This window comes from Hirundo rustica, chromosome 1, assembly GCF_015227805.2.
Source record: "Hirundo rustica isolate bHirRus1 chromosome 1, bHirRus1.pri.v3, whole genome shotgun sequence".
Lineage (NCBI taxonomy): Eukaryota > Metazoa > Chordata > Aves > Passeriformes > Hirundinidae > Hirundo > Hirundo rustica.
The window spans coordinates 32,398,445-32,414,922 of record NC_053450.1 but is presented as its reverse complement, the minus strand read 5'-3'; the positions used below and the strand labels follow the sequence as shown (position 1 = coordinate 32,414,922).

At 37.9% G+C, this 16,478-nt stretch overlaps 1 protein-coding gene across 3 annotated transcripts in view; it reads right to left on the bottom strand.

The window, feature by feature from the left end:
- STAU2 (staufen double-stranded RNA binding protein 2) overlaps positions 1-16,478 on the bottom strand; it is a 170,243-nt gene that overhangs the window by 50,924 nt on the left and 102,841 nt on the right. For 2 of the 3 annotated variants that reach the window (XM_040064828.1, XM_040064903.2), the window contains exon 13: positions 10,668-10,781. The exons of the other annotated variant lie outside the window; for it this stretch is intronic. In XM_040064828.1, the coding sequence (XP_039920762.1) occupies positions 10,668-10,781 (114 nt within the window). The remainder of the gene's footprint in view (positions 1-10,667; positions 10,782-16,478) is intronic. 3 annotated transcript variants of the gene reach the window in all.

The following is a 16,478-nucleotide window of genomic DNA, read 5'->3' as shown; positions in this document are numbered from 1 at the left end:
CAGGTTATGCTTAGAAGAAATACACAAGACAGGATGACGAAGACTTTCCAGGTACTGCTGGGGAACACGGTGACTCCATCTGAACATATCCTACTGCCTTCAATTGCCTTTGCAGCCTGACTTGGCAGTCTCTGCTCCGGGTCCATGTGGCAACTTCCACCCACGAGGAGCACATGGCTGGAGGTTTGAACAATGCCGCCACCAGCTGGATACCTACCCAAGGCAGGGATGGGGTTGGCTGTAGAGCAAAGCCAGCATATTCCTCCAGGAAACAGTTATACATTGGAAAGAGAAGTTTTGCTTTGGCAAAATCTGGTTCCAGACTCAGGACAGATAATCTGCATTTTAAACTGTAAATACTTTCAGAAATTAGAAGTTATCTGTTACAGTTTCTTTAGCTTTGTCCACTTGTGGTGAAAGCTGAAGGGGAAGATTCACTAGATGGTCAATACTGGACCGTGAAAAATCATAGCTTAAGCCTCTTTACCTCCCAGGAGGATAAGAATCCTTCTTTTCATGATTCAGATCAAAAGGGTTAATATCAAATGAGAATTCCACCAAACTTTTCTGCTCATGCAGCTCTATTGAGCAAACTGCCCAGTGCTTTGTGAAACACAGGAAAAAACAGGACTGCTCTGCGGTTACCACTTTGTGTTCCTGGGGCTGCCCAGCTGTGCCTCTCTGTAGCATAAAAAGGGCTCCTAAAGAGAGCTCATGGTCCTGTGGGGCCAAGCACGGAACAAACCTCTTCTGCATCTTGCGTGAGAGTGTGAACCCCTGATCTTATTGGTAAAATAGTTCATCATCTTTCCCACCACTTTTGTAAATCTCAGCCATTTTCTTAGTTCCACTACAAATGCCCAAGCACAAAATTAATTATTTTTTTTGGCTAGAAGCATTTTTTTCTTTATTTTGGACCAATTTGAACTGGTGGGGTTTTTTTGAGGGGATAAAGGATGAGAGAGGAGATTTTGGACTGTAAAATCAATTATTTGTACAGCCGTAAGGATCTGGGGAAAACTAGGTCTCACAGTCTCTCTAATGATGGGAAAGAGAAAGAATGAATATGAAGAAATATTGATAAAATTTAAAAGTTTAACTTAGGAGTTCACTGCTTTGGTTTTGCTTGATACCTCCATTCTAATGTTTATTATCTCAAGTCCTGGATCCTTGAGAGAGCGAATTACTTGGAAGCAGTCTTACTTTTAGCATGTGTGAAGGATCTTGCTGGAATGAAGCATTAGCATTGGAACAAAGACAGTCTGTAAGGGCTGTGAAATGGAGGACACCAGTACATACAGAGCTTCTGGGGATACAGAAACTCCTGTATCAAGTAAGGACATTGCACATTTGATGCTTTGATGAGAAGGTTGGTCGGTTGGTTGGTTGGTTGGTTGGTTAGTTGGTTGGTTGGTTGGTGACTCCTTCCTGTCTCAAACAGTGGAATGTTCTGAATCAATGATCTTAGAAAACCCAGTGTGACTACAAAAAGCCTGTACAGGTAATGAGTTTGGAAGCACACAGAAGGACTTGGATTTTATGCTAAATGAGCTATAGCAAAGAGTATAAACACCTCTTCCCCATGAGATGTCTGACACTTTCCATCAGGGCATCAATGACAAGAATATAAAACAGGGAAGTGAAGTAAATTTCTCAGGTAAACCATTAGTCATCAAACCAGGGTAAGTGTTCCAATCTTTCTTGATGGGGTATTTAAAAAACCCTCCAAGGAAGAAAGCACAGATGTCCAGGAACTGAGTTTAATCATAGTGCTCCTCAACATTTCTCCACAACTTTCTCATGCTCATCCTTACAAAATTACCTTTTACTAATTACTGTGTACCTATGATTCCTGACCTCATTTATTTCCCCTTAAGTCTATTGTCAGAGCATTTAGTTTTAGATTCTGGCTTCTTTAAATGAATCCTTGAAATGAAGGAGTGTAGGATGTCAAATTTAGTTTCTGCTTGCACTGTGTAGATCAAGGGGTTATATGATGATTGTGCAAACCAAAAACTATGAAATTTCACTTGTGCTAGATGCATGCATAATGCCAGCCGTGGGAAATAATTTCAAGAGAGGTGGAAAAATTAGGTGGCAGACAGAATTTTGGCAAAAGCACAGTTCTTCAGATGCCACATGTGTAAATCATTATTTTGTCTGGTAGAATGGTTAAGGAAATGTAGTTTGAAATGCCAATTATATAATTAGGGTGTTAAGCAACTTCACCAAATGACAAGTGATTAAACACAAATCAACCAACAGACATAGCATTACTTTGAGAAGTGTGTGGAAAATGCCACAGAACAACTCTAGCTAGCACTGGGTGGGCAACAAAGTTTAGTGTATATATTGCTGAAGTCTTTGTCTAAAATGGAGGTGCCTACAAAAGGTGGGCTTTGACTGAGTGTTAGTTTTAATTCATAACTTTGAAAGGTTTTACCACTCCTAGAAATTAAAATGGACAAAACTATTAAAATTAAAATGCTGCCTGTCAGGGGTTAAAATGAAAAATCTAGATCTTTGTCAATCCCAGCTGCAAGACAAGTTACATGGGGGTGGGTCTCCTTCCGCTTGATTTTCGCCTCTATCTCTGTTACTAACTTTCCTCTAGTAGGTGTATGCCTATCCATTTTTAGCTGTTGAGTAGGAGAAGAACCTACCTCTGTTGTCTTCCCCATGTTTTTTCCTGACAGGGAAAAATCTGTTAGATTTCTTGATAATACAAGTGGGCTGAATCTCCTGCTGAAGCGTGACAAGGCCGTAAACTGACATTTTTAGCTTTTCCAAACTTCTCCAATACCTTTCCATTTTAAGCTTCTTCCCTTTCCTAACAGCCACAGAGGCAAGAAAATTCAAGATTTTTTTGTTCCACCGTTGTCCAACTGAGTAAAGCAAAACAACCAAACCAGAAACAGATTGCAAGCTTAGGATAGCGAACAGCTGGCCTGTGGTCCATGGAAGGTTGGCTTTATTGTACGTTGTTAATGCTTTTCTTTCCACTTCCACATGTTACACTGCACTGAAAGCTTGCTAAGGTATTTTAATGCGAGTAACTACTAAGCGTGCAGTTCCAAAACAGCTAAACTTCTGCAGGTCAGGGCTGCTAGAGCCCTGCTCTTCTCCCTCCATGTGCCATTCCTGATCTCCCCTTTGTGCCAGGTCATGCTACTGCACAGCGAACAGCTCTAAGGGTACTAAAGAAGACAGACATTTTTACAAGAAATTAACTTCTCTGTATAGTTAGTTTTTGCCTCACCCCCTTTAAATGACATTTTACAAGGTGGGTAAGCTGAGCCAATAGCTTGCTGCTGTGGAAAGGGATGGCTCCCTCTCCTCTCCTCTTGGGTGGGCAGTCCTGATGTCTCCCTTGTTTCAGCACTGGCATTCCTCTAAGCCCCAGCAGATCAGTTCAACTCACTGAGCTGGCTAAAAACTTGTTTACCTAGCTCAGCAGTTTAGGAAGCAGCCAGCACTGGAGATGAAGTAAACAGGAAAGAACAACCAAGGCAGAGTGTCTCAGTTTGAAGATACTCAAAAGCTCCTTCGACACAGCCTGGGCAAGACTGTTCCAGATGGCCTTGCTTGACCAGGAGTCGTGGACCAGGTGACTTCCAGAGGTCCCTTCCCACCTCAACTATTGTGTGATCCTGTGAACCTCACCACTCTTGTGAAACATCACCAATAGCAGTCAGGAGGATATTTCACTTTTTTTTCCCCTCTCTTTTTCCAACAGAGGAAGACATTTCCAAAAACATACATGGTCTTTCTTCATCATTACAGTTGCATACCAAGCATGTAAGATAGGCAGAGGCTGCAACAGTAGCATTTCATACCCTGCTGACATAGCCGTGTAAACAAACACGCATACACAGAGCACTGAAAAATCCCATTATGCATCTTCAGCAAGAAGAACTCACGTTGGGAATCTACTCGGGAAGCCCTGAATGAGAGGACTGAAAGTGTCTGGCAAGGGAAGAGGCATGCCTTCGTTTGCATTTTTTTCCCATTCAGCAGTTAATTAGTAACCCACTTTTTGAAAATTAAACATTACACTTCCTGAACAAATACAAGCATTTGATCTTGGGCTCATCAAGGAAAACTCTAGGAGCTGCCAGGGAAAAGCAAATGTTCTGTCACGTACATCCAGACTGACAAAATGCAAAACAGAAGATGAGGAATACGGAGAGAATGTACCAATACTTCCACACACAGTCGTGGGGAGCACAACAGCTGAGGAAAAATATCAAATAGCAGACAACAATCCAGTGAGCCTAACTAAAACCTGATGGGATGACTCCTTACTGCAGCATCAACCTAAGACACAGAACAGAAGAGTGAAATGTGGTGCTGTATATCAAAGGTAGTTTAAATTTCTGGCCAACGTGAACTGGCTCTTTTGGAGCACAGGGCACTCAGCTGTGGTCATACTTCACCCACCCCTGAAGACTACAGAGTTGTCAAGAAGAGGGCAGCAGCCAGTGAGACCCCTCCCTTGAAGGAGCTGGAGACCTAGTTGTGTGAGATGTTTTCATAAGATCAGGTAGGAGTCCTGATGCTGAAGGGGCTGTAATGGAATTGCCAAACTTTGGGAAAACTGCTAGAAATTTTTTACTTACTAAAGCTAAAGTTTTATCATTTTATTGAAGGAGCCACCCTGAAGAAATTTTAACTGCATTTACAATAAGTAAAGTAGAAATGAGCTGACAAGTGAAGCATGTAACATCACGTAAGGGAAAAAACCAAAACAACAACAAAAAACCCCATGTATTTTTTAAAGAAAACCTTGACATTTTTTCATCTTTTTACCATGTCCAGGACATAAAAACCCACTGTGAAGTAAATCTCAACATCTAGAAAATCCTAGTTTCTCGTTACAAAAAAAAAAAAAAAAAACAAAAAAAAAACCAAAAAAAACCCACAAAAAAACAAAACAAAAAAAAAAAACAAACAAACAAAAACAAAAAAACAAACAAAAAAAAAAAAAAACAAAAAAAAACACAACACCACAAAATTAATTGGGAATTAATGTAGTGTCCAGTAAATTATCTGTTTTTCTGACCTGGAAAGGTATCTTAACAAAAAACACAACCCCATTTATCTTTTCTGGTTACAGCACTGGACAAATTCTTTTCCTCTGCATACTCACTGACTACACCTTTATTTATTTTGGCTTTTGTGAATTCCCTAGATGCTGCCTACTGAGCATGCTCTACAAGCAATTTTTAGACCATAACAGAGATGTGGAGCTTCATATGTATGATGCATTTGCTGTTACAGCGTAAAGTGCTTTTCAAACCTTAATGCTCCAAGCACCTTCCCTTGAGTCTGTCATCCATCTCTTTTGGTCCTTGAGAACTATTCCTGCCCTTCCTGTATTCAAATGCCATCAGGACCTGCCCACATCTGGGCATCCCCAGTCTCTGTTAACCCTGCCCAGAAATGCCTGTTTGCAGGCCAGCAATGATGGTTTGATACAGACCACATTTCAGTTTGCTCACCACTGCTGTCTGCCAAACTTTCCATCAGTGATTTCTGAATCTGCTGAGATGCTGTGGCATCATCCTTCCATCATCCCCTCCCTGCTGGGCTCTCTGATCAAGTCTATCTTATCTGTAGCACTTCCACTTCTACAATTTCTGCCCCTGCTCGTTCTCTTTACAGCTATTTTTATACTTGAAAATAAAAGCTTTTTTAATGGTAGATTAAATATAACATTAAACAATTGGTATCTTCCTCCAAAATAAAAGTATTCTATTTTGTGCATTGCAAAGTACAGAAGAGTTCTAAAACTACAGTCTAATACACAATATAAATATAACGGATAACATTAAGAAAGCAAGCAATAAAAATATAAGCATAAAATGTTCATTGATATCACTTTAACAACACAATTAGGTGAAGTAAACAGCTGAACTCAGTAATCAACAAATGGACAGTATTGCCAGCTCCAGAAAACATGCATGCAGTCAAAACCTACAAAATCATGAAAAAGTATTAAAGCAATGAGACTTTAAGAAAATGCACTGCTCTTTGATCTGCCTCCTGAAATTCAAGTAGCGAACTGGTCACTCTTCAATGAACATTAAGTTACTTGGAGTTGAAAATTCACTTGTATAGGCAGAGTACTCCATGGCAAACATCCAAAATATCAAAATGGGCCCAAGCTGCTCCTTCTCATCACTAGCACTGACTTTTAAATAATTTTATTTAAAAATTAATGTTCATACTTTCAATTTGCCTGCTGTTCAGTAAGCCTTAAGAATGCACCCAAGATGTTTATTCTTTCACAGCTGTGACAACCACAGGAGTGTGATACCCCAAAGTACTCAGTCACTCAGAGATGTAACATCCAGAAAAACAATTATTATAAAGCCACTAAAGATGGTAACATTGAAAGTTTCTAAAATATACATGTAGATGTGGAAGCTGAGTTTGACAGACTTGCTCAAGGCATAGCAGAAGTATGTTACTTCTTAGATTGAACCTATGCCACAGGCTGTCTTGTTTGACATGGGGCATCAAAGTTTTGGTATTTGTTGAGTGCAGTACATCTATAACAACTCTAAGGTATTGTCTGGAGTCCTCTGGGGAAAACATAAATCTCCATTTCCTTCAGTTGCTAGCTTTACATCTTCTAACTTACAGTTCTTAGTGTGCTCTCACTCAAGAATTCAAAGAACTCTCCATGTGTCACAGTTCACTAAAACTGGAATATATTTATTTACAGCAGTAATGAGAAATTCAGTACTTTGAGATGTAGCAGTGCAGAAGATGTCTTTTTTTGGTGGGGTTTTTGATCACCCCTTCTGCTTAGCTCTAACTTTCTCTCCTTATCCCACTTCAGTGGCCTTCAGACATGCACTGCCCCATTTCCCTGCACCTTCTTAGTTTTGTGTTTCATTCCAACTATTTTTGCTTATATAGCTTCCTATCTATGATTTTTTCCCTTTTCTGTCTCCTACTTTTCACATCTTGAATTTTCTCAGTGATACAAATTAAAAAAACTTTCTGGACTTCCTTTCTGCTACTTTAAATCACTCACTTTCAATTAATTCCCCAGCTTTACAATATATGGCTGAAGTCCATCATGAGCCCTGAGGCTAGATAGTCTCTAGTCTCTCTGCAACGTAAAAAATACAAGGCTTTACTACCATTAAGGAGAAACTCAGCTTTTATTGAGAAAATCGATAGAAAGTGGTGACCATTTTAACTAATAGCTACTTGTATCTAAATTTTACTGAAAAAAACCTCCAAAGAATAGTTGCTGTTAAGGAAAGAAAAATTTAGAGCTATAGTCAGATAACAGGAAACAGAAAAAATAGAAAGAAATCATTCAGGGAAAAAAAAAAAAAAACCAACAAACAAACAACCCATTAAATTTTTATAAAAGAGGGTGGCATTCCTGAATGCAAAACCCAGCAAAATATGTGGCAGGATGGACTGCAGTGGTGCTTTAGGAATGTTTCTCATTTTTTTTCTTTTTGTCAAAAGAAAATGAAAGATCAGCAATTGCTTCTACAATACTGCTTCACGACCAAATGAGATATGACTTGTCAATCAGACATTCGAAATACACACTAATTAGTGTAGCAGTATGATATGTTTATATTAATCTGAAATTGCTCAGATGAAGTATGTGGGGAAAATATTTGAACTCATTAAAATCACAAGCTAAACCAATCTAAAGAATGAAAACTCCCTACAGAGTACAGGAAAAGAGCAAGAGACTTGAAAAACTGCAGTGTCAAGTCTTGACATATTTGAAACAGACAGATAATGTCCTTATGTAGAATTGTAACCACTCTGCTATCTGCTGGGTAACAAATCTCCCACTGCGTATGAGATGGGAGACACGTTACAAAAGAAAAGTCTGATCTAAAAGGTATCCTGTAGTGCTGGAGATGCCACTGGCAACATAGGGGGTTGTTTTGTTTGTTTGTTTGTTTTTATCTTTTAATTTCTATTTATTTTCTATTTTTAATCAGCTGCCATGTACCACAGTACTGTGGTTCTTCTGCCACAATATAGTGACAAATCTGCATATAGCTTTTTTTAATTAGATACTCTCACACGACACTTTTCACCCCTTTCCCCCCCAAATATTCCAGAGTCTCATCCCTAAAGTGTTCCATGAAAAACCTCTAGAAATTATAGAACCAATAATTTAAAATGAATGTGTGAAAAATTATCTTCATAAGCTCAGAAGCCGACAGCTCCTGATGTCAAACTGTGCCAGCCCTCACCACTGAGGCAGAAATCACCATCCCACCACTGAAATCACAGGCTTCCAGGTGATCAGCCCATCCTAATAGCCACAAATTACTACAAACACGATTTAAAACTAACAGATTACAAAAGTTAAAGAAGAATTCCCAAAATTCACGTTTTATAGCATACAGTTATCTTGCACTTATTTCATTTGACACTTTAAAATGAAGTTCAGTTTGACAAAGGTGCAGCATTTCTGTCTCCTAGTTTTAAAAGAATAATAACCATCAAATCAACCCACTGTGAGTAAAATTGTAGGAAACAAGGAGAAACATACCAAGCACACAGGAACAACAGAGAAAAGGGAAAAATTCTTTTAGTTAGTGCATTAATAACCCTATTTTTGTCATTAATTTATTAATTCCAGTGCCTGACAAACACCTGACTTCCTAATGATTCATTTTTCTCTATTTATTCAGGTGATGGAAAATGATACTTTATTCTAGTGCTGCTATCCCCTCATCAAATACAACCCATCAATAACATCCCTCTTACTCAGAAAATGAAATTCCTTTGACAGTTAAGAGAGGCAGGAGCAGAAATTTGTGCATCCTGTCCAGTGAGTGAATCTTTTTTGTGAGCCACTGGTTGGCATTTGGCTTTCAGACAATTATTTTCTTTTGCTTTTAGCTCTGATGAAATCCTTGCACAAGTGATGTGGGTTCAGTAACACAACAACCACCCCATCATGCAATAACAAAACATTTTTCTTTCCATTTTAAGAACCCTGTGGAAAATTACGTAACTAAACCCAGTTATGAACATTTTTTAAACTTCAAATTGAAACAAGATGAGGAAGTTCCAGCTGCATAATGGCCCAAGTAAATTTAATTCTACCTATTTGTGAATGTGCTATGATACAATCTTTTATCTACGTGATTTTACGCAAATTTCCTTTCTTCTCAGAAGAATATCCTGTTTGGAGCACTGAATGGGTACATTTGGGATGAAACTAAGGCTGCACCTAATCTGGAATTTCCTAATTTCTGGCTGCTTGACTTTGCAGGCTCAATACAACATTTTCATCTCGATGTCTTAAATATATAATTATTTAGATGGCTTAAATGTGCTTTTTGCTTACAGAGTCTTTTTTCTGTTTACATATCATACTCTAGCCTAAATAAATGCTAAGACAAAGGCCAAGCTGGCTGTTAGCCCAGAATGTAGTTGTTACCAAATTGACAGGGACCACCTTAAATTCATTGAAATGTCAAAATATCATCCTTGTGTTATAACTATATTTTAAAAGCCTATCTTTACTGAAAGAAAAATGGAGCAGCTTTAGAGCAGCATAAACAAGTTGTTGGATGAAATAAGAATTGAATGTCAAAGTATGGTCTGACTTACCACAGCTCTCCATTACTGTAAAACACCAAACACTTAAGGGCAGGAAGTATCTTCATGTTACCATGTAAATAACTAATGGACTTAGTTTATGTTAACAACTAACTTAGGAACTTTCAATAAAAAGCTCAGCAAACAAAAACATGGCTAAGAGTGTCCAAAACTTTTCCCCAAAAGTAACTAATTCTGATAATTCTTAAGGTGGCTTTACTATTTATTCTTAGAGAATCTTGCACAGAGTCTGACAAAATGTACAGGAAATGTGAACACAGTACCATTTAAAGACAACCAGCAAATGTAAGTAAACATGGTAATTTTTTCTAATCTGCTCAAGATAAAAAAGGTGCAAAGTTTGGTTTAATGTTTTCTTCTACTTGTTTCCTTTTTGCTTTTAGTACTTTCAGAGTATCAAAGTCTTGTCATGCTTTTATACATACGAGTGTTGGAGGGCAAGACAAGAAGAATGGAAATCCTCCTTAGTTCCCATCTGAAGCAACAGGGTGATAAATGATTAACATTGAGCCTTTTTTTTTTTTCCTTCTGGCTTTTTGCCAGAAGCTTGAATTAGATGTTTTAGCAACAGCCAAACAAAATGGGAGTTTTACACAGTCTGATTAAAAATCCCTTTCCCCTCTCAAATGTCAGTTACTTGTGACAGATGATGGCTAGAGATGATGGGCTTCATCTCTCTGCTTTTCCAACTACTCATAATCTTCTAGCACAAATAGGACAGACAAGACCTGATACACACATAAAAGCAATTAAAACCCTTGCAGAAACCTTACATCTGACTTTAAAACCAAAGCAAGCTCTTCAGGCTTTCCTAATATGTCTTAAAAATATGTAAAAGGTGATATAGTTTTGTCTCCTTTTCATTTCACACTTTGGATCTAACCAGGATTTTAGTAGGGCGAGAGAGGCAAATCCCTGCGACAAGAACATGCCATATGGAAAGCACGAGATGTGTCGAAAATTTTAAATTTACTAATGCTGACATTCTGCCTTACCAGATATTAATAAAATTACAGGAGTGTGGGGTGAAGGTATGATACCTGGTCATGGCTGGCTTCAATGGAGCTTCCGATACCTTGGAAAGTCATCTGCACAGGAGACAGTGTCAAACAGGTCATACACTCTTTGCCATTTTGTCTATCACTGTAGTGTACCTATAACAGAATAACATACGTAATCTGCTAAACACCAGGTTTGCACAAGGGAGTCATGCTAAAATACTGTCCCTTTCCAACAAGCTTGTAAGAAGAATTCCAGACATTTACATTGAATTCATCTTTAGTATCAAAAAAGGAGTGTGTAAAATAGTCTGACAGTCACATGCTGGACTGGGGCCAAATTTTCCATTATATGTCTGTTGCATAATTTTTGATGTGCTGAGTTCTTGAGATTTTGACATCTTTCAGACCGAATTCAAGATGTATCTACATAAGAATCTATCTTCAAGTTAAAGTTTCCAACCTACACATCATTTTTAACAGCATAATGTAGCTTAGTTATAAAACACCCAAGTAAATCATTATATCCTCCAAAAACTTGCCAATAATAGTTTAAATTTTTCGATTGTAATTTCATTTCTAGTAAAATCCACTAACTCTTTTGACATTACTCTTGTGTTACATATTTCAATTAAATCAAAATAACAAATAAAATAGAGAAATAACGTTCTTCTTGAGATGTCTAGACTATCCTTTTCTAAGAGTAACTCATTCCCTGTGGGCATCAAGATGTGCATGTTGAACCTGAACTTGCATGAAATATGGAGAAAGATAGTGCCTCTATTTGAATTATTCTCTTTATCTTCAGGTTCCCTTCAGCTGCTTTTTAAATCCCCTGAAGAAAGGATGGCTTTTAACATGATGAAACAAAATGAAATTAAATGTTGCTAGTGTTTCATTATTAAGAACAGGTTGCCACTCATGCTGAATTGTTGAAATATTACAGTTCTCTGCATAGCTCCCGACTTCTAGACAGGCAGATCAAGCACTTTGTTCTACAGGAGAGATGGAATTTAGTTTATGGTGGTAATTTACATTGACTATGTGACCCCTGTCAGAATTGGAAAGAGAGATCAGCTCTGCTGGAGACAGACCTTTTATTTTAGTATCTATTTACAGCTGTATAGCTATCAGGCAAAAGGTACATGGTAAAGCCTCATCCTGGCTTTTAGGCTACAAAATAAATCCTGCCATTTCTGAAGACAACTAGGAACTACATCAGGTTTCTTCCTGTGGAAACAGTTTAGTGACTATATGACAATTGTAAGCAGTGTATTAAATCCCTTGTGCCTAACTTCTCTGCCACAGGTGCAAATTTGGAATACAGCTGAAGTAAAACCAGTGCAAAACTGGTTGAGTAAGAGGAAAACCAAGTTGGTGCTATGTTTCAGAATTACTTTACTGACAGCTCACCAAAACAGTTTTGCCGTGGCCAAAAGTAAGAAACAGAACGCAAAAGTCTTGTACTGTGTATAGAAATACTGATTTCATTCAGCCCTTCTTAAAGCTTTCTGGATTATTCCTGTCTCTCTTCCTCTCAACCCCCACAGCATGTGCCTACTAAATTGCTTGTGGCTCTCTGCCAGAAAAGCCATACTACTTACTTAGAAACCACAAGAGGCCCCTTCACATATACAATGGTTTAACTTTGATTAATTGAAAGAGGTATGAAGGTACGAAATTTGGCCGACAAATATAAACTGAAGTCCTTTAAATGTCAGGGACTACTGTTATGACAAAGGCTTATCAAGCTTCCACAGCTAGTTGCAAAGCAGATTTTTTGAGATGTGTTGTGGGAATGCGATGTGAGAAATGGGGCAGCAAAGACCAAGAGGATGCTTCTGTGCTGCAAATACGACATCGCAAAAGGGGCAAAATCTGGTGACCAAGAGAAGCGCATGTGTAGAAATGGGGAAATGGCACTTTCTGAACTTTACAGCATGTTTGTAGGCTTAGTTTTAGTCAGAATAATACGAGTATACAATTCACTAGTGTCCACTGGAATAGAGAATGACTAACAAGCTGAAAGAATGGGAGACAGCCAGAGGAAAAACTATTAGCATTTCATGACACTATCTGCAATAGCAGGTTTGACTCATCCCCTTTAGAGTCCCACATTGAAACTGCAATATATTCAGAATTTTGGTATCTCTATAGGCTTAACTTTCCCAAAGGGAATTCATTATGCACTTTTGGCCTCATCTCAATGTATCAAGGCCATTATTTTGTAATTTCTCAGACAACAGTTCTCTAATTATCTCTTGCTCTGCTGAAGCTCTTCAGCCGAACCAAAAAACCCCCCACTTTCTATATTAATGATATGAACAGTGATATAAAAGACAAAAGACTGGATTTTGAATAGGAACAAATAAAACTTTGTCCTTTCATCAAATCTCTCTAGTCTACAGATTTGTGCAGTTAAAGAAACATTCAGACTTCTACATTTGGCATGCGTATGTGCAATTTTCCAGTAATCCTGTTTTGTTATTTATCAGTCCAGTTGCTACATTCTTACATTACATTATTCCTTTCTCCTTCAAGTTTGATCTACGAGCCAAAATCTGGAGCTTTTTTATTTACCTATTAGAGCAGAATGTCCAAAATAGGCACTCAGAAAGGAATAATGGTAGTCAAATAATTATCAAATAGCCCAAATAGCAGCAGATACTTCTTGGGTTTTGGCCAGCAGCATGTTGCAAATATTTCAGTTTATATGTCCATGCTATTATTACTAAGTGTGGGAAGAATCTGAAAGCCTATAAAACTCTTTCAAGAATATCATATCCTTTAAGGCAGAGCAAATACCCCAGCCAGTATCTGTGATCAGGGAGCGACGACTGAAGTCTGGCCAAATGCTCTGACGGTGATTATGAAGCTATTATCGAGATTCATGACGAGAAAAATAACACTTTTTAAAGTTCCCCTGTGCCTCAAAGAGTCAGGAGTGCTTAACTACTGCCCATTTCCCCGTATCTCTGTTAGGCAGGTAAGGACACTTTGTGGACAGACTTTAAATGACTCATCCAAGCTGCACTGGACTGACTGGCAGTGCTGCGACTATAACCCATCATTAAGGCCTCTGGCCTAACCACAACTGGTCATTTTCTCTTTCCATATGTTATGGGGGTAGAAACAAAAGAGTTATGAAAATAATTACTCTCTGTGTCCAGGACCTCATTTCCCAGCTTCACTTTTTATAATTAAGGGACACTCATAGATTAGTTCAGTGCACTTAAGGATTAAACAGCAATGAAATTTCACTCATTAAAATTCAGAATGTTTCATTTCGATAACATATAAGCAGAGATTTGATGGAAAATAATTAGGATCTGGTTAGAAAACAGTGGCCAGCATACAGACATCTCTAGCAAGAGTTGTGCAAGTTTCTGAGTAAAATGCAAGACTCCAGCCTCAGACTATTATAACTGATTTACATGTAATTCTCCTCCAAGGTTTGTCTGCACAGCGCAAAGCTGTGTCACCACAACAAGATCCTGGCAATAATTCTAAAGGAGACTGCTCATTTGCTGGGACAAGCACACAGCACTGCAAGCTTTCCTCCTGGGTAACTATGTACACCTGAGATAAATCATGTATAGCCGGCTCAAGAATCCCAAACACAGCACACCACGGCGCTGTGCGGGCAGGGCACAAAAGCTCGGTGTGTAAAACACAAAGGGCATCACAGACATCAAAACACAGAAATAAACTGTAGAAGTATATTTTTTCACAATGCCACGGATTTACTCAAACATGTATGCTTTCGTGTTCCATATTCACATGACATGGAAGCGCACATTCATTTTACCGATTGCTTCAGTCAGGAACAAGCAGCGTGGTATGAGTATGTATGGATGGGTACCATTCACTGGAGTGTATATTTATAAATTTATGTGAAGGTCTGAAACCACTTGACAACTTATGCTGAAATTTGGCTCCTTGTTTTTAGTGTTTCAAATTACTGAAGAGATGCAAATATTTTGATGGACATTTAGAGCCACACATAAAGGAAGACATAAGATGAATGCTTACAACGTTACATCTGAATGGGGAATGGCATAGCCAGAATTCTTAACTTCATATGTTATTTTTTACAGGAGAAAGTAAACTACACTGCATAAAACTGCATAGGAAGTTACATTTTGGGGTACTTCTATCATAATGTTGCTTCACAAGCAGGAAACTTCCCATTTCTCTCATATTTATATAAAGATGTCTCTTCAATCTACCTTTACTATAATAGCCCTCCCTACTTGCAAGTGTTCTGATGGAAACCGCAAAAACATTTCTGGATTTTTCTTGCCACAAGCTGCTTTAAAAAACTGGATCAATATGCAATTTCAGATAATGGCCAGCATTAAACTGCAGAAGTTATTCTGTAAATACAATGTTTCTAACTTCAAGAACAGCAAAGTCTGCTGGCCTTCAGCATGCATGTCTGAATTAGGACATCTATTCTTTTGCATGGACAAGGGCTGTGGTTTACTGAATCACAGCTGAGGAGGGCGAGAGACCTGTTGTACTACTACTTAATCATTAAGCTTGACTATAATAACCCAAACTACTCTTAGAAATGAGAGAACTAACAAGAGTCTGAGGGGAGCAAAAATAAAGGCTACTCTTTTCACACACTGCTGCTTAGATGTTCACATTTTGAAACACAACTTCTGTCAGGACAAACATTTTCTTTCTTGAACATTTAATAGTTTAAAAAAAAAATTAATAATAATACAAATTACCAAAAGAAAGAAGTCATCTGTGACACTGGAGTTCAAGTTTCCAAACTGAAAACCACTCTGAGTCAAAGCATCAGCAGGAGTCTTAGAATGCTAGACAGAAATAAACTAGGTAATAAAATGCCATTATGTTCAGCAATGCACAAATCTTCTGGATTGACAAGCTCGGACTATTTTGTTAGAACAAAGGATGGTATTCCTTTAAATCTACCCCTTAAAGGGAGAGCACCCGATTTAGTCCTGAGATTACAGAATAGTTTCCAAGATTTTACTCAGGCTGCTTTGGATTTATAGCAACAAGAAAACCAGAATGGGCTCAGAAATCAGATGTTAAAATAGTAATTTTGATTTGGACGAGAGTCTCATGAAACAGTTTACTCCCTTTAGCATCCTGGTGAAAAGCTGTCTTTTCCATATGGGTCTTTTATCTTCCACTTTATGTTGTTCATCTACAGTTAGTCATGTCAACTATTAAAGAAAAAATGAAATAAACCTGTTTGAGCTCCAAGTCTTTTTCATGCTTATTTAGTGGTGAAAAAATACTTCTGGCACAAAAATAAATTTAATGTATTTGCTCATTTCAACCATTTCCTCAAAGCCAATTTTAGGAGCTTTCACCATATAGTATTCTAGTATTTAAAAGCACGAATCTTTGTATTTTGTATTACCCACAGAGGTTTCCTAACAAATATTAGATCAGTTTCTTCAGACACAGAGCAGTATGAGAGAGATTCCAAATACCACTTTTCATTCTTACTACCTGTTTTATATATATATATATATTTTTTTTTTTTTTTTTAGTTAAAACAAACAAACAAACTAGGGGAAAAAATCCCATTGTCTAAACAAATCTTTGAAAAAAAGTTGGAAAATAGACAAGACAAAAACCAAGTCCAAGTTTGGGGAAAAAAAAAAAAAAATCCCAGATGAAATAATAAGGCATACAATTAAAAAAAAAAAAAAAATCAGAAAAAAAAAAGCATTGAATCAAACTGTTTCCTGCAACGCTGGAGTTCCTTGATGTAGTGCGATTACTAAATATAGTATTTTACTAATCTCAGCAGGGCGCTGGCTAACTGCGTGCCCGTCAGATGTTTTTAACGGCCACCCCCTGTGG